Source organism: Motacilla alba, chromosome 4 (assembly GCF_015832195.1).
Source record: "Motacilla alba alba isolate MOTALB_02 chromosome 4, Motacilla_alba_V1.0_pri, whole genome shotgun sequence".
Classification (NCBI taxonomy): Eukaryota; Metazoa; Chordata; class Aves; order Passeriformes; family Motacillidae; genus Motacilla; species Motacilla alba.
The window spans coordinates 57513424-57538583 of NC_052019.1; the positions used below are offsets into that span (position 1 = coordinate 57513424).

A 25160-nucleotide genomic window follows, 5' to 3' on the forward strand; every position below is an offset into this window, starting at 1 on the left:
TGTCGCCCCTCAAAGTTTCTCATGGACTTTGGTCTTTTGGGTAGAAAGGTAGATGAGTTGCAGCTGAACCACATTTAACAGGTTTTGCAGGTTACTAGAGGTCCAGGGGACTGCAGTTGGAGAGTCACAAACAGAGGGGGTGGGTATACAGCTCTAAAGCTTTGGCAGCAGGGTGAATTGTGACTGAAAGTACCAATTCAAAAGTACAGCAGCCTTACTTGTTGAAGCTAATCATCTTTAAAGGCTTAATGTTCTTTGTTACGTAGCTTCTGACTGATCCTGTCTGAGATTTTGTGCCAGTGTGGCCTCATCTGTTCAGGACAGTAAGAAACAGTACTGCCATGATACTGTAATGTTTTTAACGTGCAGGTGGTTCCTAAATCATGGTGATAATAGGAGGAAGTACAAACCTACTGTGACTGTACCTGTGGTCTGGCCTGAGCTGCTGAGCACCACTGAGCTGCTTCATCTGCTTCTCCCTCCCTTCCTCCCTCCCTCCCTTCCTCCCCACCTTCCTCCCCACAGTCTGGAAGGTGCTAATTGATTGCTGTGGTCTGTGGCTCTTGATACCATTTTGTGCTGCACATACTCAGAACAGCAACGGAACGCATTGAAACAGCCTGGACCTTGAACAGCTGCTTTGCACAGGGTTTGTAATGTGTATGTGTGCGTCTTCCTGTAAAGCACGGCAAAGCACTGGTTTAAATGGACAAAGTAGAAAATTACGGCCTGATTTTGACTCATCAATGTAGAGACTAATGCTTAAAAAACCAATTAAGTTTGAAATACCACAGCTAATGTGTTAAAATGGGTTTTCTTTTCACCTGCTTCAGCAATAATTTTTTTATAAACTGGGACATGAGAAGAAATGTTAGTGAATCAAGAAAGAAATACATTTAGGAACTTTCAGTGTAGGAATTATTTATTGGTGCTAACTTGGACTTGAAAATGAGATTAAGGAAGAAGTTTAAGGCTTATGCCTTAGTTAGCCAAGGGATCTTTCACACATCCTGCAGAGTTTTGCAACAATCCTAAAGACCTTTTGCTTGTGAGGATCAGAAGAAAAAGCATGAAGATTTGAACTGACACTTTGTCTTCAATACTTATTCCACTTATACCAACCTAAAAATGTGTTTATATGATGAGATGGGTAGGAGAGTTGCTGGTGCCAGTGCAGTACACTAGATCATTCACTGTGGTTCTGAGGACCACGTGTGGATGGACCACTTTTGTCTGTGCAGTCTGCCATGGACCGCAATTGTTAGAAACTGTTCTGATTTACATCACTAGACTCATTCAGAATCCCCTGTGTCCTACAGAAATCAGCAATTTTTTTTTTCCAGCTGTCAGTGACAAGTGCATTCAATGAACACTTCAGGGTTTCCAGTGTTTTGCTGCTTTATTTTCATATGTGGTAGATTGAATGAGGCCAGTTTCTTTGGTGTAGAGAGGTTTTATTGACATTTATGGTTTGGGGTTTGTTTTGTAGATATTTCATTGATAGTGTAGTCCTACAATTACAAACCAGCAGTGCAGCACAAATGAGACACGAGGCTGGGATTCCTGACTCCTTCCTACTGGTCTGTGTGACAGATGAACTGTGTATTATCCAAAATAAGGTCTGAGCAAATTAAAGTATACTCGATTTGTCTTGTGACAGGCTCTTCTCTTTAATTAGAAAACTACTGACAGCCTTTCAGAAGCTTACCATGTGATAACTGCTTCACAATACTCCTCTAATTATGTTTGCTTTTTAAATACTTGTGTGTTGAATAGCTCTTGAGCATGCTGTGGTTGCAGGATTGAATTTGACATGTCAGAGCATCGTTACTGCTCTAGAACAACAATGTATAGCTGTTATTCCAGGTGCTTGGAAGTTTTCTCATAAGTAGTGCTCCAGATACACAAAGTAAACTGTTCCCAAAGCTGAAAAGATCTCCATGGATTCTTCTGGTTATGTATATGAAACTACCTGTGAGAAGTAGTAGCAGAATTTCAGGAACAGGCTTTGCCTGTTAAAGGGCCTGCCATGAGTTGTAGCTGCATCCAAGGATACTGTGATCATTCATGGTGGTTCTTCAGGGGAAAGAACAGACTTTTCAAGTATGCCAAGAGATGGTTATCTCGTATTAAGAAGCCCAGCTGTGAAATGTTTGCTCTCCTAGTAGGTTTTGTTTGTTTGTTTGTTTGCTGTTGCTTTTGCGCTTTATTTTTCATGAAGAAAGCATGGCTGAAGGTCCAGCGAGAATAACTGTGCTGCTGTACATCAGCGGGTGTCTCTCCTGTGTGTATTTAAAACCAAGGTGTTTCGATTACAGTGGCACTTGGAAAGGCGGGGGGCGATTAAATCCCTGTAACTGAGCAAGACTGAGCATGGTTGTGGTGAGATCCGAGACCAAAACCTGAGAGGACACTTTTATGTCTGGTGTTACTGTTGCTGTTTCCCTAGCTATGGACAGAATTTGTTCAAATAGTTCTTGTAATGCTTTCTCTTGGATTTTTATCTTTCTGAGGGAGGAAAGAAAGAGAATACAATTATATCAGTTCTCTAGAACAAGATACTTTTGACAGTATGTCTCTTTTAATACTATTTTAGGTGCTTCAATGGGGGTAAATACTAAATTGTAGATAAAACCCGTGCTGTCCTGTGACTGCCTTAGCTGAGTAATCACTGCACTGGCCGTCAGTCTGTCTTTCCCTCTCTTGCTTTCAGCTTATGACTTTGAAATTATGGAAAGCCTGTCTCTTTCATGTTAGCCTGAGCTGTAGGTTTTATTTTTCCCTTGAATGTGGGAAGAAACAGACTGCTGAAGTAGCCAGATGGAAAGGTGTAATTTTGGGAAATATGTATGTTACGTGTCTAACAATTCTGCCGCTCCCATATCTGTTGAAATGTGGAGCTCCATTATATTGATTAGGTTACTTTCAGGGTGTTCTTCACTGCTTGAATGACTCTTATCTGATAGTTAATTTGTATGCTTTGATAAGTATTTGTTAAAGGTTTCTGTATTGCAGCTGGAATAAACGTAATGTAAAACTTCTAAGAAATCGAGGGGTATTGCATTAGGGAAGACATGGCTTTGCTTTCTTAAAGGAAAAGGTGAAAGAGAAGGGAGAGGACTAAAAAAAAAGTAAATTAAATCCTCCCTTCCCCCATTTACCAGTCATCAAGATCAGGTTCTTTTTAATTTTTATAAGTAACTCTGTGCAATATTGCCCAGCCTTCCTAAAGTATTTTTGCATGTTTGCAGGAACAGATGAATAAATATCCTTATTTTCTTCTGTGACCATTCCTGCCACCTGTTAGAGTGCTTTAAAAAAGGAGAAAGGGTCCAGAGTAATTCCTAGTTTATTTCAAATAAACAAAGTGTTTGTTTTTCTAAAGGCCTGTGATGCCCAGAAGAAAGATTTTTAAAAACTAAACTTAAGTGCATATTTTTCCTTAACAGCCTATGATTTTTTTTTTCCCTCAGGGATCAGGAGTTTCCATGTAGCAGTCTTGTCATCTTCTGTTTCAAAAGACACAGGCTTGGTCACTTGAGACTGAGTCCTTTCTTTTGCTCTAACCCAGAGATCAGAAGGTATTTAGGCACCACCCCTTTAGTGCAGTCCACAGAATCCTGTTTAAATCTGGTTATTATTTTAAAGACAGTTTACAAAAGAGCCCTTTTCACTGGAATGTCAGCCAAGCAAATTGCTTTCTTGTTGATTTGTACTCTAAATGTATAAACTTAACCACATGGTAGTTGGCTAAGTTGAATGATAATTTAAATTGCTAATATTTTAAAGTTTTTCTTTTTTTTTTTTATGGTAATGTGTGTTGTGGCAGAGGGTGGGACAAGCAGAGGACAACTACTTAATCTTCCCTGTCAGTTTGATAAAATTATACCCTGCAGTTGTCATGATAATTCACATGTGTTGCCTTGTTCAAATTTTTGTTTCGTTTGGTGTTTGTATTAGTTAAATACTTTGATCTTGCATCATCTCAATTGTTTTCTGCTTGCTTCCAAGCTTGATCTGTGAATAAATAATCAGATATAAAAGGCTTGTGCATTTCGAGTTCTGTGAGCAGACAGGACAGTTTGTACCAGAAAGTGTTGAAGCTGAGCTATAGAGCCAGCACAGCTGGAGTGCAGAACCCAGCGGGGTTTGTCCCACAGGACAGTTCAGAGTAGGAAGGTGTGCATGTCCCTTCTCTGGATTGTACAGGTGCAGAGCTCTCACTGCTGAAAGCTGGAGCTTTTCCTTCAGATTGTTGTGTAATTCAACGTCCCGTATTTGTATAAATAATTTGATATATTTATCATTCCCCAGACTCAAATTTGGGGCTCTTCTGTGAGTTTAGTACATTTAACAGTGTGCCCAGGTGGCCAAGAAGGCCAATGGCAGCCTGGCCTGGATCAGCAATAGTGTGGCCAGCAGGACCCGGGCAGGGATTGTCCCCCTGTTCTGGGCTCTGGTGAGGCTGTGCCTCAAATCCTGTGTTCAGTTTGGGGCCCCTCCTGACAAGAAGGATACTGAGGGGCTGGAGCATGTCCAGAGAAGGGCGAGAGAAAGGTCTAAAGCAGAAATCCTATGAGGAGGAGCTGGGGTTTTTTGGGCTGGAGAAAAGGAGGCTCAGGGGAGACCTTATCCCTTTTTATAACTCCCTGAAAGGAAGCTGTAGCCAGGTAGGGATTGGTCTCTTCTCCCAAGGAACAAACCACAGAGCAAAAGGAAGCTGCCTCAGGTTGAACCAGGGGAAGGCTAGGTTGGATATTAGGAGAAAAACCCTTCACTGAAAGGGTTGTCAAGCATTGGAAGAGGCTGCCCAGGGAAGTGGTGGAGTCACCATCCCTGAAAGTATTTAAAAGTTGTGTAGATTTGGCACTCAGGAACATGTTCAGTGGTGGACTTGGAAGTGTTAGGTTTTGGTTGGACTCAGTCTTTTGGTTTGGACTCAATCTTTTCCAACCAAAATGATCCTATGACTCTATAACATAGATTGTCACAGTCCAAGCAGCTTCTCGTTCCAGCTGTTAGTCTGGCAAAATGTTTAGGGGTTTTTTTTCTTCATTTTGTCATGTTCTAGAGAAGGGAACCCATGTCTGTGGTGGTGAAATAGCAGGCCAGAGGCCTTGCTAACTGAATCTTGACTTGAGCTGACAGAAGCCATGAGAAAACTGACAGCTCTTAGTGAGAACAGTCCTGCAGTAGTGAAAAACAACTTTTCCTTGAGAAAAAGTCTAGGACTGTGGAAAACAACCTGCTTTCCCTGAGAAAGAAGTCTAGTACTGTGAGAAACGCTAGGCACCTGTATAAATTGTTTTTGCACTGTTAGGCAGAGAAATGAAAACTGTATGTCATAAAGAACTCATTCTGCATGTACACACCCGGGGACTGAGTGACTAATCAATACAGGGTAACAACTCGTTACTGAGCAATTTGGGACAGACAGGAGATGTTCTTTAAAAACTCCGTATAAAGAGACGTGGGAATAACCCGGGATCTTCTGGTTTGGTCCATTAAAAAGTGTGTCCTGCATCTTTCTTTAACGAGCGCCACAGGGCCACATGTCTTAATTAAGTTGACAGCATTTGTTGGCAGCCACGGGTTGCTTTAGTGTCTGCTCTGGTTTTGTCTGCTTCTCACTTGTTGTGATGTGCAGTTAAAGCTTCAAGTGTGTTCAAGTGTGTCTGGGCTACAAGGGTTGTGGATCCTACGAAGGTTGTGGATCCTTAAGCTGATGAAAAGCAGGAACAGTATTTGACTATGAACTTTTGTTTACAGGATGCAGGGAAGAGAGACAAAGGAAAAATAAATTCCTGCTGTTTTATAAACAAATTATCTCAAGCTTAATAATGCTTCAACTCCAGAAATGGCAATGGAAGCACTTTAGAAAACATCTTCTTATTTGAAAATGCTGACTTGCTCTTTTTCCCTCAGCTTCCACCAATGAAACTCAAACATGACTGAACCAAGTCCTGAACCTCTGTATTCCTACTCTGTTATAGGAAGTCTTCCTCATATCATCAGAGTGGGGGGAATAGTCACTTCCACTGCAAGAGGTACACACTAGCTTGTCTTGGGCAAGAAACTGCTTTATCTGCTCTCATGAAAGTGTCTAATGGCAAAATGCACAATGCCTAATAATGCAGCTGGAAAAATTAAGTGAGGGAAAAATCAAAAAGTTACTTAGGCTTGGGCTTTCACTCAGAAATTTTGCATGTTATGCTTATTTAGAAACAAAACCAGCTTGACTTTTCCCCAAAACCATAGTAGTATATTTAAGCTAAGCATTAAGCATGTCAAAGCATGAAGCATATAAATAATTATAAAAAGATTCTCACTGTGTTATATACTGTAAGTGTTCTTTTTGTTTGAAAACAGAATGAAATATGGAATTGCATTAGAAGACTGAAACATTTTTTGTTTCCTGCTGTGTAGGATTGCAAGATGTTTCTTTTTCATGCCTTGTGCATCTCATGAGGATGTGGTTGCTCACCTATCATTAGTTGTTTTTTGATCATTTAGTGATCTTTGATTCAGGAAGCAAATGACACTGATATCTGGGGTTGGAAACTCATTTTTGAGAAATGTACTACTGAAAACCCAAAGCAGTGAGCCTTTCACATGCTTGTGTGCCAGAAGCTTTAAGGTCAAAAGTTTTTTCCCAGTCAGAATCAGTGAGTTTTACTGTGTGTCACTTTTGAAATGCACATTACCAGCTTACATTTGATTCATTGGCCTCTTGTAAAATTTCTAATCTGAGTGTCAGAAGGATTACAGGATTTCTTTGCACACAGAGTCCAACTCTTGCACAACCACCCGGACCAAAGATGAGTGAAGTTTCTCCTTTGGCATGTACCACACTACATTATTGACTATTTAAATCAGTATTTCCTGCTAAGGTCTCTTAGCAGTTATTGGTGGCAGAAGCAATAATTTTATTCTTTGCCCAGACAAATAAATTGCAGTAATTGTAGAAGCTGGCAGGTGAAATCAGGCTGGAACATCTGGGCTTTCTCTAGCAATAATTTTTTTAAAAGAGGAACAGTGAGAGCAGGGAAAGGGGAAAACTCATAAAACTCATCCTTTAAAGTACAGTTTTGTGTGTTTTGGTGCTTCCTGCAACTTTTGTTTATTTAAAGGAAACTTGTATTCACTATAAAGATGTTGAAATTTTCTGTTGTGTTCATGTAAGGCTTTGGTCTGACCTAATAAGAAGTTTCATTTTTAATATGTTTTCGTCAGAAACAGCTCATATTAGAGTTGTCAGAAAAGTTTGTTTTTGACACACAACTGTTGTGTCACTTTGCACTTTAAGTCCATATTTGACAGTTTTGGAAAGGTGTGGAATAAGACTTTTCTCTTTCTTTTTTTTTTTTTTTTTTTTTTTTTAATTTACCCAAATTGTAAAAAATCTATTAAAGTTACCCATTGCTATGCTGTCTGCTGCTTTTTCTGGAAACTATATATGACAGAAGTACAGGCTGTGCTCTGCATCACAGTTGCTGCCAGCTGTTTTCTCTGTCAAAACTTGGATTAATTTCATTTCTGTGTCAAGCTGCAGCAAGGTTATTCTTGAACTCTTCCATCTTTGAGGGTCTGTTGTGGTCATTCTGTCCTTCTTGATGCTGAAGATTCATCTTTTAATAAATAAGGAAATAAATAGCCCAAGGACTGGGGACTTGGTCATTATGTGTTGAATTATAGATCTCAGCTGCTCATTTATCTGATTTCTCATTGTGTTTTCCTCTCTCCTCTCCCACTTGAATGCTGTTGCACTTGGGAAAATAAAGCTGTGCTTTCTCAAGTCTTTGTGTAGTGGAATAATTTTGCTTAACGCTCATGACTCATGAGCAGAGGAATTGGTGAAAATATAACTTTATTTTTCTGAGCCTTGTATGAGCTTAGGGATGATGAAGTATTTGGTAGCCATTTCATATAACACCCTAATTATAGGTGTGCAGTTGTGCTGGATGCCTGTTTGGACGTGTTTTCTTGTGGAGAAATCACAGTATCATGCAAGCTGGATCTCCTTCTTGATTTTTCTCTACATATACAAACATTTAGGTAGTAACTTCATACAAGTGACAATGTTTTGAGATATCTGCCATTTTAGAGGGAAAAAAAATGTGAATGATATTTTTTCCTGCAAGTGTTTAATGTTTAATGTTGAAATTTCTGCAAAAAAAAAAAAGGTCTTGCTGAAAATATTTCTTGGATGTGAACTCTGAGAGAATGTCTGCCCAGTGGCAGCAGATGTGGCATATGAAAATTCTGCAAGCTGGTGTGTTTGTTCCAGGCTGAGCTGGGCTTCCCCTCCAGCTTTCCCAACCACATGAAGTTTCAGTCCCGTGTGCTTCCTACAAGAAGAGACTTCAAGTAATGAAGTCAGTCCTGTTTCTTGGAAGGGGGAATCTCTGTGCCTTGGTGGTGGGTCAGGACCTCTGCTGGTTTGACATCACAACTTGACCTGACTGCCATGAGCGAATTTCGCTGACTGAAGAAAATAGACGTGTCCTGTTGGTTCTTTGGATTTAGAAAAGTGCTTTGAATTCAGTGATTATTTCACTTAAGATGAGTTGTGTGGGGTTAATGCTTCATCGCCCATTTTCACAGTGGAGATTGGATTATGTGGGGTTGTCCCTGGACCGCAAACCACTTTTATAATTTGCAGATTAGAATAGCAAAATTTAGCTTCTGACCAACAGTCAATTGCTATTTTTCTTTTGCTATCGAAACAGTATTTCAGCACAATATATTATCTTTTTATATAAACATTGTAGTTGTCTGGGAACTCAGTCTGGGAATGAAGGCAATGATCCAGAATTTAAACATTCAGAATGCTGATGTTGGATAAGTATCTGTAGAGCAAACATATTTTTTACTCTAAGTACTTTATTTGTTTCATGGAGTTTCCCAGTTTCATCCTTAAGTAGTATGGTCTTCTGATTTACTTGCTACTGAACAGCAGTAATGCATGAAGGCCCTCAAATTTGTGGTGTTTGTCAAGAATTTTAATTGAAGCATAAAACATCTGGAAATCTATGATCTAGTTAATGATCAGAGTTGTTTTATAAATTCTATCGGTTTTCATTTTCCATTTCAGAATTTGTTGCTAGCTGTGTAATCTCACATTCTGAATTCATGCATCTTCACATTAATAATAGCAAAATCTTGATGTCTGAAAAGGAATTTTTTTTATCTCACATTGTCTAATGCAGTCGCTTTTGGAAGGTGACTGCAGGTCTGTGCTACTTCAAGAATTGCAGATACTGTGGGAAGTTTCACCAGGGAAACTTTTGATTGTATAAGTACTTGATATTGTGTGTTCCAGCATTGCTTCTGGATTGATGAGGAGTTTTCTTTTGGGAACAGACTGTAGAACAGTGGTGTCCCTCTTGCTGCCATTTGGTGCAGTATGGCAAAGGGAAACCTTTGCAGCAAATCCTGAACTGCTGGTTTTTTTCTTTGGGAACCGTGTGAATTTGGTGGAATGCCCTCATAGTTTTCTGCATTGCCAATTCGTTTTTCCTTATTCTTTGCTTCTTAATTTATTATTTCTTTCATTCTGTTTCATTGTTAGAGGTACAGAGTTTGTAGGGATTGGGAAAATGGTTCTGATTCTTTTGAAGATTGATTATCTTTGTGGTGCTTCACAGGAACTTCCCTCAGAATTGCAAGACCCTTCAGCAGAGACTTGGGGATATAGGTCTTATGTCAGGGTATTTGCAGGAATATTTCTGCACCACTGAAGCAGTGAATTGATCTGCAGGATTCTAGGACCAGGAATGGAGATTCTCTTTTGCTTTCATAATGTAACTTAATACTGTTCCTGAAAAGCAGAACTGAAAGATGTAGTCACCATCTGAGCTGGCAGAGGGGTGGGAACACTTTTTCGCAAGAGCTTGTTGGAGATGCTTTTAAAAAACCTTAATCATTGCTGGGATACTAAATGTGCTTTTCTGCATAAAGCCTCTGAAGCAAAGAGGAAAATGCCCTTGGCAGGATGGAGTAGGACTGCTGGCAGATTTCAGAGGTCCAACTAAAAAGGCAAATAACCAGAGCTTAAGAAGGTGTGGTGCAGCCAAGGGACAATACCAACAGGACTTGGCACTTTTCCCATACTCTCCTAAGATGCTACTTTATTTCATATGTGGTAATTAACATGTTAATTGCATGTTACTTGATGTGGAGGATTATGGAGTTTGTACCCTTGTAATTGCAAGAGTAGAAAGAGGAGAAATGAGTCAAGTCTGTTTTCACTGATAAAAGTTGTAGAATTAGAGAAGGTAGAAAAAACATTTTATTAATAAATTGATACATATTTTATCTTATTGTGCTGCATACTTTCTGTAGGAGAAAACAATGGTTGGAGGTTGTGGCATCCAAATAATTTTGCAAATTTATGAAGAACATTGGTCTACTCTGCTGACACCTGAAAGATTTCCTGACTTACCTATTCTGATATGGGGAATAGTGGCTTTTAGACCGTGGGATTATGCATTTGAAAGAAGGGAAATAATAAAATTCTTGCAAGAATTGGGTTCTCTCTTTTAAGAAGTGGGGAGGTTAGAATGTGTCTTTTGTGCTACACAATGTGACTTGTTCAGACTAAATAGCCTGGTTTTACTTGTCCCAGAATTACACCACAATTAATGACCCCAGCATGCAGTAAAACTGGTAATAGGGAATGTCCAACACTGTGGAAGAAACATTTGGGAGCAGTAGGTTCCTGAAAGAGGCACTGTTTGGAAGAATGGTATTCATTGCCCCAATATTAGTAGTTCTCTTTTTATTAGATTGAACACTAAAAATATGTTTTTGTTTTCGGCTTCTGTGTTGTCCTTAATTGGGAGAGTCATGACAAAATCTGGACTTTAGTGTAGTAGGAGAATGGCATTGGTTCTTATCTATGTCAAGAAGAAAAATTCCATTAGTGGTTTAGATTGCTCAAATTGTTACTGATCTCAAGTTTTTACATATAAATTACCTTAGAGATGTTTGTTTTTCATTTTATTCTTGCAATTTTCTTTTTTCTGTTTGATGCATAGTGTTTGGTTGCATCTGTTTTGTTTTGTTTTGTTTTTTTTTTTAACTTGCAAAAACCCTTTCCATCTTAAACTTTGAAAGACTTTTCCTAAAACATTGCTGCTGCCATCGCTCTTTTTTGTTGTATTTTGAAAATTTAAACTCTCACTTATGTGCCTGGAAAAATTTCTGAGGGATTTTCCAAAATAGTAAAACAATTTCTGACTTTGGTACACTTAATGTGGAGTTGCCTCAGACCAGAGCATATGAATGAGGAGGGCGTGAAGTTGTTGACAGCTGGAGAGGAGCCTTTGGGCCAGCATGAACAGGATGCTACTTGGATTAAACTGAAATGGTGAGAGGTTGAGCTTTTCCTTATTTTTTTTTAAAGGTGTGGGATTGACCAAATGCATTGTATTATGCAGAGGAGGCAGGGGGGAGGGAAGTTGAGCCATTTGACAAGTCAGTAATATGTTGCTTTTTAATCCTCATAGCCAAAACTGCTAAGCTTTCAGAAACCTGTGAGCTGCCATGGGTAATGTGACATGATTAAAATGGGACTCCAGAAACCTCTTAGACTTTGAACTTGATTTCCATTCAGGTTTTGGATGGAAATGAGTGAGTTTGTGTTTTAGCTTCATTGTAAATTTTCTTGTTTTGCTGGCTCTTTCAATATATTTATCAGATAAAAATGAGGAGTAAAAAGTTTATTTGGTTTTAGGGAGTTGGATTGTGTTACTGCTCTTAGGAGTTCTGCCACATGGCCTGCATCTGCTAAGTTACTAAATTAATCCTGTTTATACACCTTGCTAAGGTAGTGACTAAATCCTGTTCATGTTTCCAGTGTCATGGATTATATTAGATTCATTGTTCACCTTGCGAAAGGAGACAAAGAAAAGGAATACAGAGTTGCTTTTGAAGTGTTGAGATGGTGCATTTTTGTATAAAATGTCATATGAGTCTGTACTGCAGCTCTTGGACAAACTATTTTAAGTGCTCTGTTCCTCTGAAGCTGCTTTGTTGGCTCTTCTAGGGGATTGATGCCTGGGAAGAAGAGGGGAGAGGCCAGCTCTGGCTCAGCTTGTTCTTGCCTATTTCACGATGGTGTGTGGCTTGCCTGATCTTGGCCCACTGCAAAGAAAATATCTTGAGAAATCTAATATTAGTCCTTAAAATAGCTTGAAGATGATCTTGGTACTTAAATCTAAGTGTTTGTTAACCTTCTAACTTTTTAGGGAGGATATTGTTCAATGAAGCCGGAGCAGTTTTAATCCATGTTAAATAAAGCTGCTGGAAATCTGTCATTCCTGGAGCATATCTTTTAAGAGTCAGTGAAACTTGAAGTCAGCATTGAGGAATGCTGATTTAATTCCAGTCCTTCTTAAAAGCTTGATGCAAAAATGTGTGTATTGTTGTGGAAAAAATATTAATGCTCATACAAACAGGTGTAGTTCTTCTGCCTTCCGAAAGAGATCCAGAATAACTTTAGAAAGCAATATTGTCAGGCTTTGTGCAAGACTTCTGGTTTGTGTGGGCAGCACTGAGATTAGTACTGATCTTAAAGGGAATCATTGGATTCTGGTGCTGTTGAGTGAGGCTTGGCCACCACCCAGCAACTAAAGGTGTCATGTTGGCTCAGCTCGACTCAGATAAGGAACAAAAGTATTTTCTTCAAATCCAAATGGAAAAAAAAATATTGAGGTTTTTGTGTGGGCTACTGGCAGCACATCTGGCACTGAACAAACTCGCAGGAGCACTTGTTACCGAGGTGTTTCAGAGCAAAGTGAGGAAGCAGGCAGCTGCTCCTGTCTCCTCTGCTGTATTTTTAAATAGTTCCATCCAAACATGAAAGAAGTACAGTGTACTGATATGAACAATGCCAAAGAAAAAATTAAAAGCTGTACAGATATGAACAATGCCAAAGAAAAAATTGAAAGCCCTGGTGTCCTTGGGTCACCTCCCCTCTCTCCTTGGAAACCTGTCTTCAGCCTTTTGGTCAAAACATTTAGCAGATGCTTAGTTTCTTTTAGTGTTTTAGAAGGTGAATCTTTGAAAGGACTCTGCCTTATGGGTTTACCAGGATTCCATTGTATTCAGCAGTGTTAGTGTTTGGTTGATATTTAAAGGCCTCTTTGATCTTGAATGCCCTGTTCCTCCCTTTCAATGATAACCACAGCTTGTAACAAGCAGCAATCCTTCATCTTTCAGTTTGGTGTTACTTTGTAAAATGCGGAGATTAAAGGGAAAAAAATACTTACTCTTCAATAGGCCACAGCATTATTCACATAACCAGTGTAACTGCTCATGCTGTTTGATACCTATTTGTACTCAAGTGCTGTCTTATTCTAGTGTTTGTAGCTGAAATCCTTTTGGCTTTACAGTCTGCTATATATCACATACTGGTCCTGCAGGCTCTCATGCTGGTGTGGAACAATGCTGGGATGTATCTGTCGGTGCCAGACAAATAATTTTGCCCTAGTAAAGGTCTTCTGACACATTGTGGAAGAAGGCCAAGTTACATTAATGAAATTTCCAATTCAAGTGACAATGCTCAGCATTTAAATTGTAGCACAGTAGTCAGATGCTATAGTACTTAAAATTATATCAGCATCTAGTTTGTTTTTTTAAATGCTTTAGTTGTGTGAACTTCTGTGTATGTACTGTAGGACATTTGGAATCTATCAGAGCAGTTTGATGTTGTCTGTCCCACAGTGGAAGGTTTGACTGCAGGTGGTCTCAGGTATCTCACTCGGGCTGTGGTTTGTCAGGTGGCAAGAAAATCCATCACAAAGCTATGTTACCTTTTTGTTGTTGTTGTTTGTTTCTAGTCACCATCCTTGTAATTTTTTGTGTGCTGTAACAAAAAAGAAATCAGTATTCTTGCTCTGAGAAAGTTTTCCTCCATTGCTACTTAATACTCAGTTTTGATTTTGCTCCAGTGACTTCTTTTGTTGAAAGTGCCAAGTTCTTAAAATCCAGAAAATCTCTTCTTGTTTTCTTCCAGGTGTTGATTCAATAGCCAGGTATCTGCAGCTTCTTTTGACCCATCAGGCTGTTATTTTGTGACCCAAATCCCCAAGTCCCTCCCACTCACTGATGGTTTCCAAAATTTTCTGTAATAGTTCTTAAACATTTCAGAAATTATCTGTGGAAATATGTTGCCAAAATTTAATGTGTCTTCATCATTTTAATGAGGAACTCTGCAAATATAGCTTTGATCTGTGAAAAGGTTATTGCTTCCAACAACGTAGTCAGTCTTGGGTCAGTAATTTCCAATCTCTGAGCAGGTTTAGTAATGAGAAATACATGAATGTGGGTTTCTGATCCTGTGAGAAGCTGAGTGTTTTAATTCAGCCCATTCTCAAGCTGATTGCAGATGTTGGACTTTGCACTGAAAGAGTCTGGGTGTGGCCATAAGTTTTGTTTGCTGTCACTGTCACAAGAGAGGTGGCAGTTTGACAGCACTCTAGAAAGGCTCATAAACACACTAATATTGTACCTGTTCAGTCCATGAAGGGAAATGGGGATGTTGTGTGCGTGTGGTGCTGCGTGAGCCTCTTAGCATGTACCTTGCTCAACATGATTTGAATGCTTCACCTCTACAAGTAGGAGAAAACATTACAAACAATTCCTTCCTCTAGCGTGGGGCTGACTCTCATATGACAGGGCTTTGGGAGGGGATTATTGGATTCAAGAAAATTTAATAAGTTTGGGAAAGTGAGTGTTGTTGGAACCATTCTCCCATAAATAAATTCTTTTCAGCCTTGTGCTTTGACCTGACTCACAAATAAGTGTAACATTAGATGGTTAAGAACCTTGTTATTTTCTATATTTAAGCCTTTCACAGCCAACAGAACTTGTTTCTTTCACTGTTTGCTTTATGAACAGCTGTTCAGCCCGCAAGACATTTGAATTAAAACACCCGTGTTTCCTTTCACATGGGAGTTAGGTTACTGCTTCCTTCAACCTTCTTATCCTTGTTATTTCAACCCTGTGCAGCATCCTGCTACATCATGTGTTGGAGGGTACATGCACAGGTTTAGGAGGGAACAGCTCTGTTACACAATGGGCAAGGAGAGGGCTAATGAGAAGTGGGTGAAAAGAAAGGAAAAGGAACAGAAAGCATTTTTTTTTCCATTTTAGACTGTTTTGCTGTTTGTAGAGTATTTGACTTAACATTTTAAGTGGTTAAACTGAACTTCCAGTATGAAGGGTTGTATTATGATGTGATAAAATACATGATGTGCTGGATGCAAGACTGGTAAGAAAATTAGGTGGTTTTTTGTTTGTTGTTGGTAAAAAACAAAAATCAAACCAAAAGGAAGAAAAACCCATAACAAATTACCTCCCCCCTAAAACTAGAACAAAAAAGACCAAGCTGGTAATCTTTTAGTGCCTGTTAATATTAAAGAGCAAAATGCTTAGCTGGCCTGTTGAAAGAGTTCTTCTTAACCCTTCAGAACTGCATGTGATAAGAAAAAGATTATAGATTAACTAAGTACTTTAAGTTGTCCTTAACTTTGGCTGACAACAAAAATGTGAGTAAAACCTTCACTGTTAGGTAGAGGTGTACCAGGACATGCATCCTTTTTTTTTTCCTACCAAACAAGTGAATCCTTCCAGAACTTGTGACATTCCCAAACTGCATGTCAGCACAGTAGAAAAGTGTGCGCACACTGTTTATTTACAGCTTTATGAATTTCAGTGAGGGTTTATCATGATGATATTTGACTGAATATGGAGTCTGATTACTTCCTGAAGAGTACAAGAGTGCAGCCTCTGACCTCAAATTGTCAAACGTTAGCGGGTTAAATTTGGGTGGCTGGAAATATTTTATAGCTATTACAAAACAGTTATTATATAAAATAATTTTCATGCTGTGTATCTAACTTAGCTTTTGGCTGAGTTTAACTCCATGGAATTTCTAGTTCAAGTGCAACAATTCTATTGTATTTGGTTTATGTGTATTTATGTATAAAGCTTTCACTAGCAGAGTTATCTAAGTACAGTGTCTAGAAAATTCCAAGATGTCTATTTGTGCTGATGAATAAATGAATGAATTTAGGTTAGCAGAGCAAGACAACTGGTACAAGTTACCAGTGTTAGTGTTGTGCCCTTAACTTATGTAATTTCAGATTTGTTTTCATGGTCTAAATTGTTTTCATATGACCTAAATTGAAGTGAACTGTAAGGATAGATGTAATACTATACACACGATCACATATGCTTTCTACTATATAGCTTTGCATAAAGAAATCTGTGTGACAAATTCCTTATCAGAAGAGGGTTAGGCAACACTGGATGTCCTGTAATGTCCTTAGGCACACCTGTGTTAAGAGTTCCTTGTAAAAGTTGGTTATTCTAGGCATAGAAAGATCTTCTGGCCTACATAAAATGACTGCTTACCCTTCAACCTGTGCTCTTTTTCTTGCAGACCTTTCAGCGGCCCAGAGAAAATTTGCCCATTCTCTGAGAGACTTTAAATTTGAGTTCATTGGTGATGCAGAGACTGATGATGAAAGATACATAGGTAGGTAAGAAGTGACTATGAGTGGCTATATTTTGTCAATGCCATCCTGCAACATGATTAAACTTCTTTGTATTCCTTTATATTACAGATGCATCGCTTCACGAGTTTTCAAACTTTTTAAAAAACCTTGAAGAACAAAGAGAAATTTTGGTGAGTTGCAATAAATGATTTAAAAAGCTGTGCACGTAACAAAGAGATCAACATTAGGTGAAATTGCTTTTATTGCTTTGTTAACCACCAAGGTGTTCATATCACTGACTTAACAGTGGGAGATCTCATTGTGCAGCCTCCGTTTCTGTAGTCTAGAGTATAGACAACAACTAGTTCTCATTAAAGAAGAAATCTGTGTGGTAGGGATGGATAAATATGAGTTGGTTTAAAATAGTCGTGCCCAGGTTAATTATGGCTGGGGTGAATGGGAAAACCGTCTTAAGTTTGTTTACCACTTCCAGCAAAAAGCAAAATGAAAGAGTTAAGGCAGGGGACAGTCAAGTTTTGGAATCGGCCAACTTTGGGTCCAGGATCTCTGTAGCTCCAGCTTCAATGCTTGAGTGGATCTGGGATGCAATCTGTTGTATTTATGAAGTAGCAGACTTAGAAACCTTTGCCTTGTATTTGAGCTTCATAGTGAGAGGTTGGAGCTGCAGACAGTTGCTCTGTTGTGTAAAAGTTCTCTGTTCTTTGTTCTGTTGCCTATGATTGCTTGGGGTGTAATTAGTGAAATACAGCTCATGTTGGCTGCACACAGAGCAGGGGCTGAGAGCTCTGCAAAACACTTTGCTACCTGGGTTTCCTAACTTATCAGAAGATGAGGGGTTTCCTTCTGGATGGTTTCTTTCTGGCTCTTCTCAGCAGCTGCATGCCCAGCTTTTGTTTCAGAGCAGTGATTCATAGAGCAGCTGCTGTGTACCCAGTTTTCTTCTGAGTCAGGCCAGACTCTACATCTGGGACATGTGCTTAGATCTGACATTATAGCAATCGCATTTCTTGGTATTTGACATGTGATTATATCTTTGCCTTCCTGGAAATCAGTGATCCCTTGGCATCACTGAGAGGAAGCTGAGACTAATCTGCTGTCTTCCCAGTTTCTTTCTGGCAGAAGCTGTGCCTGCAGTGCAGGAATACGTAGATAAGTGATAAAAGAACTTGTGAAAAATTATTTTTTCCATGTTTCTCTTTCCAGTCCTGATCCCAGTAACAGTCATGGTTCCTTGTTAGTGTTGTGTTCTGTTCTGGTATGCTGTTCTGATCTGGAATCACATTTGGGTCAGTGTAGTTCTTCATACTTTCCTAAAAACTGTCTTTGCATAGGAGAGACAATTTTTCAGTGTTTTGAGCTGTTTTGCCAAATTGTAGAGATTGTCTCAAGTATGTTTCAATACTTCTTTTGTTTTTCATAATTCTACAGTGTAGTCTTTACTCTGCTTTTTCCTGCCATCCATAACTGTATTTTATTTTAATGAATTGCACAAATCTAATTAATAAAAATATTTATGAAGTTTTTTAATGAAAAATACTTAATGAACTGCCACATTATTTTGATGTCAGGCTTTTGAAGGATGACTTAACAGTTACATGGCACATTTCGGTGACTGTATCATTAGCTCTTCAGCAGGGGTAGATCACCACCACAGCAGGCTGTGCAGAATCCAGTGCTGTCTGTCTGGATCGTAAAACATGTCCATTGTTCAAACTGATTTACATGAAACTGTATTAACTTTTTTGGTATGGTGCCCATGCTTACACAGAAGGTGCTATCATCCTGAAAGCTAACTTGTGTCAGTTTCTTGATAGGAAAAGGATGAAATGCAGTTTTTGTTAGAACTGTGACTGATGAAAAACAGGGAGTATAAATTGTAATGAGGAAAATATTTATTACCAAATGGAAACAGAATATGTTCTCTGAGTTACCAGATGCGTGGCCTTTTTATTTCATCTGTTGTCTAGCAAATGTTATGTATCATTTCTGGAGTGAGCTTATGTAACAATGGCCATAAGTCTCTGAGAAAATGATTGTGTGGTGACTGGAAAAGATAATTTCCAGCATCTGCTCCTCTGACTATTTTTTTGACTTCTCAATGGATGTTTTAACAGTGGCATGACCTCTAGAGATACTCCCGTGGAGAATATTAGAACATGTTGCATTCACAGATGTTTGGAATGAGGTCAGGGATCCAAAGACTTTCCATTAAGATGCAAAGTATATAGCAGGATTTTTTTTTCAAAAGCACTCAGTCTTTGTTAAGAATGCTTATTATTGAGCATTTCCCCCCTTACTATTTTGAAGATGACCAGAGGATTTTGGACTGCTTTCTTCAGGGGCAGTGCATTGTTAAATAGATAGGCAAATTTCAGGCCCATAAAGTAATATTAAAGAAATCAATGAATAATTAAGGACAAAGGGCATTTCAGACTTTCAGACACTGCTGTGCATTTTGATTTTTTAGATACTTGAGAAAAGAGTTATTTTTTTTAGGACCACATTGTAAATGAAACAAATTTGCACTTAAAATACATTCTAGACTCAAAGTAAATGCTCATCATCTACACTTCTCGTGGTTTTCTGAAATTGTAGTGAATCCAGAGTCCATAAAACTTGCTGTCAGTGTCATCAATGAATGATGACCAGAAAGGTAAATTTGTCTGGTGAATATTTATTTGGTGGATATAATTTCATTCAGATGGAATCTTTCACTTCATGATTTTACCATTCCTCCCATCTCCTTCAAAGGTTGCTGAAATTATATCCCAGGTGTCAAAGGATGTAGTTGCATATGAAAAGGAAAGTTGGCAACAATCCATACATTTCACTGAAATTATTACGGAGTGGTCAATAAAAAAAACAAATTACATCTTTCCATAGCACTGTAGCTTGGTGATGCTCCTCAGGTCAGAAATAGATCACTTGAGATCTATCTGAAAAGATAGATTATCTATCTATCACTGAGAATATTCTGGAAATTATTTTTTGATGTTGAGGGTGAACGGAGTTGTAGGACTTAGATTCTGCTCCTTTGGCACTGCAGAAGTGAAGTGGAAGTTCAGGGATGATGGGGAACTTGGCAAGGTGGTAGGAAAAGATGGGGATGAGTAAGGCCCAGCATGGTGATGCTCAGACACTCTGTCTCAGTACCCAGCTGCTCCCCTGGTTGCCAGGGAGAGCACCAAACCCTCCCTCCCAGCCCCAGTTTTCCTGGCAGCAGAAAAGAGCTTTGATTCGTGTGAGGGATTGAGAACAGCAGGCTTCACTGTTTTACCCCATTTGAGGTGTGGTGGCAAGCAGAGAAGCATTACCTGGTTAACCTGTGGTTGTTGGTCCTTTCCTTCACGCCTCCCTTTCTCCATCCCAGGCTACTCCTAAACAACCAGCTTGCCCCTAATTAGTTTTCCCTGTAGTTTCCAGTCTTGCTAAGTCATAACCAAATTTGATCGCTCTTGTATTGTTCCCTTAGTTATCTTGGCAGTGCTTGGCACTCCTGCTGTGGTCACCTTGGTGTGCTGGCTTTGAGTGCTTTCTCTCCTTGGAGTTCCTCTGTCCTCCTTGGAGTTTATCTGCTTCTGAAGTTCACATGATTCTTGTCAAGAGCTGGTCTAACCTCTTCTTAAAAAAGTTCCAGGAACATGGATTTCTCTTTATTCTGCTATTTAGTCTTCATTTGTTGCACCTGATGTTCACACTGAGTCTCCTTTACTACAAGCTAAGCTGGGAAATTTTTGATAATTTTTCTGCAGTAGTCATGGAATAAAACTGATCGCTTTTCCTTCATAGTAGTATTTTTATGGTTACCCTTTCTAAGTGGTGTTTTACATCTGTGTTTTTCCTTGTTCAATTTAGTTACACTGTGTTCAGACCTTCTGTCTTTTATGTTAGAATTACTGCTTTCTCCTCCTCTTCTTGCTTTTAAGTTGCTGCTATATTTGCTCTTCTACCATCCTCTGGGACCTTGCTTGCCTCTCCCTTTAGTTTGCTTTGCTGACTTCCTAAACTATTGTGAAGCAAAGCCCCTTCTGACTTGAATGCAGTTAATACTTCTGTTATGTAATGTAGGAATACATCTAATGGCTCTTAAGGAGTGCTTACTCCCCTTAAGACCTGTTTTTCCCCCCTTTGTTAGATAGTTTGCTATAATTTAACTGAGGGTTTTTTCATTTCTGGAGATAATTAAAATCTGTTGTCTTATACACCATCATTGATTTAACACTCATTTCAGTTCAATAATGGTTTTATAGCTTCCTTCCTCTCTCTTTTCAGATACACCTGATGAACCTCTTTTCCTTAGGTTTTTTTTTTTTTTTTTGCTGTTGCCAAATAAAATGTTTTTATCTTCTTTCTAATTTCGCCCCTACACACTCATCTGTTTCTTTTCACTCCATTACATTTCTCTTTGTATAGGATTTCTGATACTCTTAGATTCACCTTACTATACTCCCTGTGATTTCCCAAGGCAATATAAACAAGCTGTTTTACTTTGGTATGTTCTCTTCTATTTCCTGCAATGTTTTTCACACACTTCTATGCCTTCAGATGTCCTAAGAGGAAAGGTACTACGCAGCTATATTTTAAAGTATTTTCCCTTCTTTTTATTTTTTTAGCAAAAAAAGGGCGTGTTCTTGTGCTGTGGGTATCTGTGCAATTTTGGCCTCTGAAAAAATTCTTTTGCATTCTTTGTCAGTTTTGACAACTTGCCAGAATCAAATACAGATTAGCATCTCTGAAAACCAGAGTTATTCCTAGTATATATCAGGAGCACAAGAAATGGTTTCTCTGTGGATTTTTAAAGAAATATCCCCGTGAAGTCACTCTTTCAGTCTTTTTTTTTTTTTTCCTTCTTAAAAAATGGGGAGAGGGTTTCTTAGTTGTGCTTTCACAGGTTAAAAGACATTGTTAACATTCAAAGGTATATGCTCAAAAGTTTTAAGATATACTTTAAGTAATCTGTACACATATGTACATTTACTTATTTGTTCTTACTTAAGCTACCTCTTATGATTAGATATTGAAGTACATGACTATTTATTTCACAGATGAAGTGCTCACTTAACACACAATGTTCCTGAGTAGCTAACTCTGTTACCTTTTGTCTAGTGACTCTTGTGTCTGGATCCAATTCAGCACTTGACTCTGCTGTGAAGATGGTGGTATTAATTTTTCTAATCTTTTCTTTCGCACTCTTTGTGCGGTATTTAGGGGTTTGTAAATCTTAATCTCTCTTGACAGTAATCTGAAGAAATCTATGTGAAGGAGCAATCAGTTTACTCACTGATCTAGAGTAAAAAAATACCCAATAGTTTTAGATGTGTGATGCCTTCAAGATCTGTTCAATAGGAGTTCAAGGCATTATGCAGTGCTCCATATGTTCAGATGCTTTTAAGTCTGCTGACACTGTAAACTGCTAAATATATCTGCCAAGACAGTGGAAAGGACATAATTGTTGACCACTTCTGAAGGATTAGGCTGCCATCAGTACATTGAATATTTCAGATGCAGAGATAGAGGCACAGATGAAATAGCATATCTCAGGAACTGCATTAGAGTACCTTAATTGAAGCATCTACATTCTTTTATTTTCTGTGCAATTTTTCCCATTTAATAAAACATTTTCTAGTTTTAGAAACAAGCAGAACAACTGCTGCCATATCTCATTGCTCAGCCTTCCCTTTTCCTCTGCTGTGCATGAGACCAGATGAGAATTATGTAATTATCAGAATATGCAACATGAAGGTAGAACTATGACTATTTCAGCCACATCTTACTCTGCTTTGGTGGTTCCTGACATTGAATGTTTCATTTATTTGTTGGGTTTCGAATGTCATATACAGTTTTCTGAAATAGTTTTGTGAGTTACATATGAACTTGTCCATATCCGTCTATAAACCAAAGATGACTTGTCTAAACAATAGAAAAAAAAAGTGCAAAACCAGATCTGGCTGTGTTCCTCCCACCTCTGAGTGAACACGGCTGACAAGTCCTGTTACCACCGGCTTCCTCTTCCAGATAACTCTGTGGTCTCACATGCATCAACATAATTTACTAGAGAATTTTCATTCTGTTAGTTCATCATTGGGAAATGTTTGGAATTTGCATTGTAAAACTGTCACCAGTTTGGATTTTGCTGGTTGTTAATAACACCACTGTTTCTTCTGGAGGAAGGCGCTGACAATTGAGCAATTCTTTCTTGACTGAATACTGATGCCGTTGTTTGCTGCTGGATTCCTTGACTTTCAGAGGCATCTTTTTGCTCAGTGATGAGCTTTGCCATGCACCAAGAAAGTAGGCATTATGCATTTTTCTTTTCTGAGCAGCCTTTTTGCTTGGTCAGGATCATGATATGAGCACATAAAATGTCTGTGGTATGAAAACCAGACCATGCTGGTTGTGTTGCCATTTGCTAAGGCAAGGTCTTTCTTGGAGGAGTTATCCCGAGCTTTTCTTCACTGCAGATGGGGAAAGCTGATTTGTTGCAGTGTGTGAAAGTCTGTTTCTCTTTATTTTGTTTTCTTGTCTGTTATGATTATGGCTTTGTAGTATCTTTCTCTTTATAGGGGAACGTATTGCATAACAATAAACTTACTCAGAGGACAGGACTATTAAATAGCTTTCAGTAAATAATCTTTACTAAAACCCACTGTCTATTTAATTATATTTTTTTTTTAAAGGAAATTATGTGTTGTTTCCTTATGATACCAATCTGATTTTGGAGGCCAGTGGTTTCATTACGAGAATCAATGAAGGCAGCATTTTAGAGTAGGGCACAGATAGATCATAGGAGGCCCTTTTAGCTGTCTGTCCTTAAGGTGAGTCATGAACTTCCAGGAGATGAACAGGAAACAACTTTTCTGTAGAAGAGTGATCTCATGAGTCCAGCTGTTGTATTTCCTGTAAGCCAAGGATGCTGCTTGTGAAAGAATTAGCAAGTGCAGAGTACAGGATTCTGCCTTTATAGAGGCTTGTGAGGCGGTGGCTCAATGGTCTAGGAAACTCCCCCTGGAACAGTTTGAGAAACTTCTTGTCTTCTACCAAACCCTGAGGGGTAGTTCTCAGGAACACCTAAGAGGGAGGTGATGTCTTTTGTTACAGATGCCTCCTGGTGCTTAAACAAAATATGTTGTCTCTAGGTGAGTTGTATCACTAGTCCCCCTGGCTCTTTTGTTACCAGATGGCTTCCTCCACAGCAAATGAATCCATAGCAATGGATGTCCCTTCTTTTTTATAGCCTCTGCACACATGCAAAGACACACAAGTATTAATGTGCTGTGAGACCTCCTTAAAAATCCTTTAGTCTATACACTGCAGGCCTGCTAAAAACCAAAAAACTCCTATGTCTGTATTCCCAATGTGTGCCTGAGGCCCTTTCATTATCTAATATTGTAAAGTTACAGTGAAAGCTGCAGAGCAGGGAGAAAATCCAGACATGTTTGCCAGAAGAAAACTTGATTTGAAAACAAAATAATGAGCCTTGGGAGTGGTTTGCACTGTCTGCAGTCATCAATGCTCCAGATAAATGCAAAAGCAATGCTGAGGTGTGGGTATAGAGAGACACCTCTGTCTGTAGAGCTGGCAGGGGGCGTTGGCTGTGCAGCTAACTGGGGGCACGTGTAACTGTAAGAGCATATCATACTCTCATGGGAAAAGAAAGAATAGAGATTCAGGCTTTGCAAATAACATCTGATGTTTTCAGTAGTGGAATGGTATCTGCAGATTTTAATAATACAGGATTTCAGGTATAGGTCTTAATGCTTTGAGAAATTTCAGTAGCAAATCACTGTATGAAGTAGGAAAGCTTTTTGGAGAAAATAATATTCTTTATATATTTCTCTCTCTCCCAGTATTGGAGGTATCAGAATTTGCTTTTTTTTTTTTATTTTATTAGGCTGAATGGTGCATTTTCTTAGGGAAAACACAACCATATCCTCTCTAAGTAGAAGAGCAGCTGTAGTGGTAAATATCTTTATTGGAAAATGAACTTCTTTATCTAGCAGCACTGCCAACTATTTTGTTATTATATCTGCTAGATACCTAGCAGAATCACTGCTAGGTATCTCTGTTGCACTCACTAAGGCAAAGCTTCCTTCCCAGATCTGGTTTCATTGACGCCTGCTCAGTTTCATGAGCTTTGCCTTACTGACTTGTTGACCTCCCTCATAGCTTTGTTGAGGGACAATCAACAATCCTGCCCCTGACTACAAATAAATATGTCCAGTTGGTATGCTCGGAAACTAAACCCATTCCTTTATGCAAGGCATCCAATCTGTGTTCCAGTTCCTGGAATTAGATGGAATTAGAAACTCAGCACTCCTGTGTTGCATTGCAGTCTACAGGAAGGTGTATGTTTTTGGCTTAATTTTTCTTCTTTCTCAGTAAACCTGTTTTTTTTCTTTTTTTTTTTTTTTTTGTGGGAGAATGCATTAATTCAGACTGGAGCAGAGTCAGGATATGTATTTACCTCACCACCAGAGTTATTGATGTGCAGTGTGCAATTTCCAGTGCTTCCAGTAAAGGCTGAGCTCTAAGGATGTCTTTAGGATGAAGGCTGGGAGGCCAGTGCTGCATTTGTCTAATAACAAACTGATTAACTTAGGTTGGTTTAACCTTTTCAGGCACTGAACTTTGAGG

General features: G+C 38.9%; 1 protein-coding gene across 2 annotated transcripts in view; it reads left to right on the forward strand.

Annotated features, from left to right (window-relative positions):
* ARHGAP10 (Rho GTPase activating protein 10) overlaps positions 1-25160 on the forward strand; it is a 137946-nt gene that overhangs the window by 24915 nt on the left and 87871 nt on the right. For both annotated transcript variants that reach the window (XM_038135804.1, XM_038135805.1), the window contains exons 2-3: positions 16451-16546; positions 16635-16696. In XM_038135804.1, coding sequence (XP_037991732.1) covers positions 16451-16546; positions 16635-16696 — 158 coding nt within the window. The remainder of the gene's footprint in view (positions 1-16450; positions 16547-16634; positions 16697-25160) is intronic.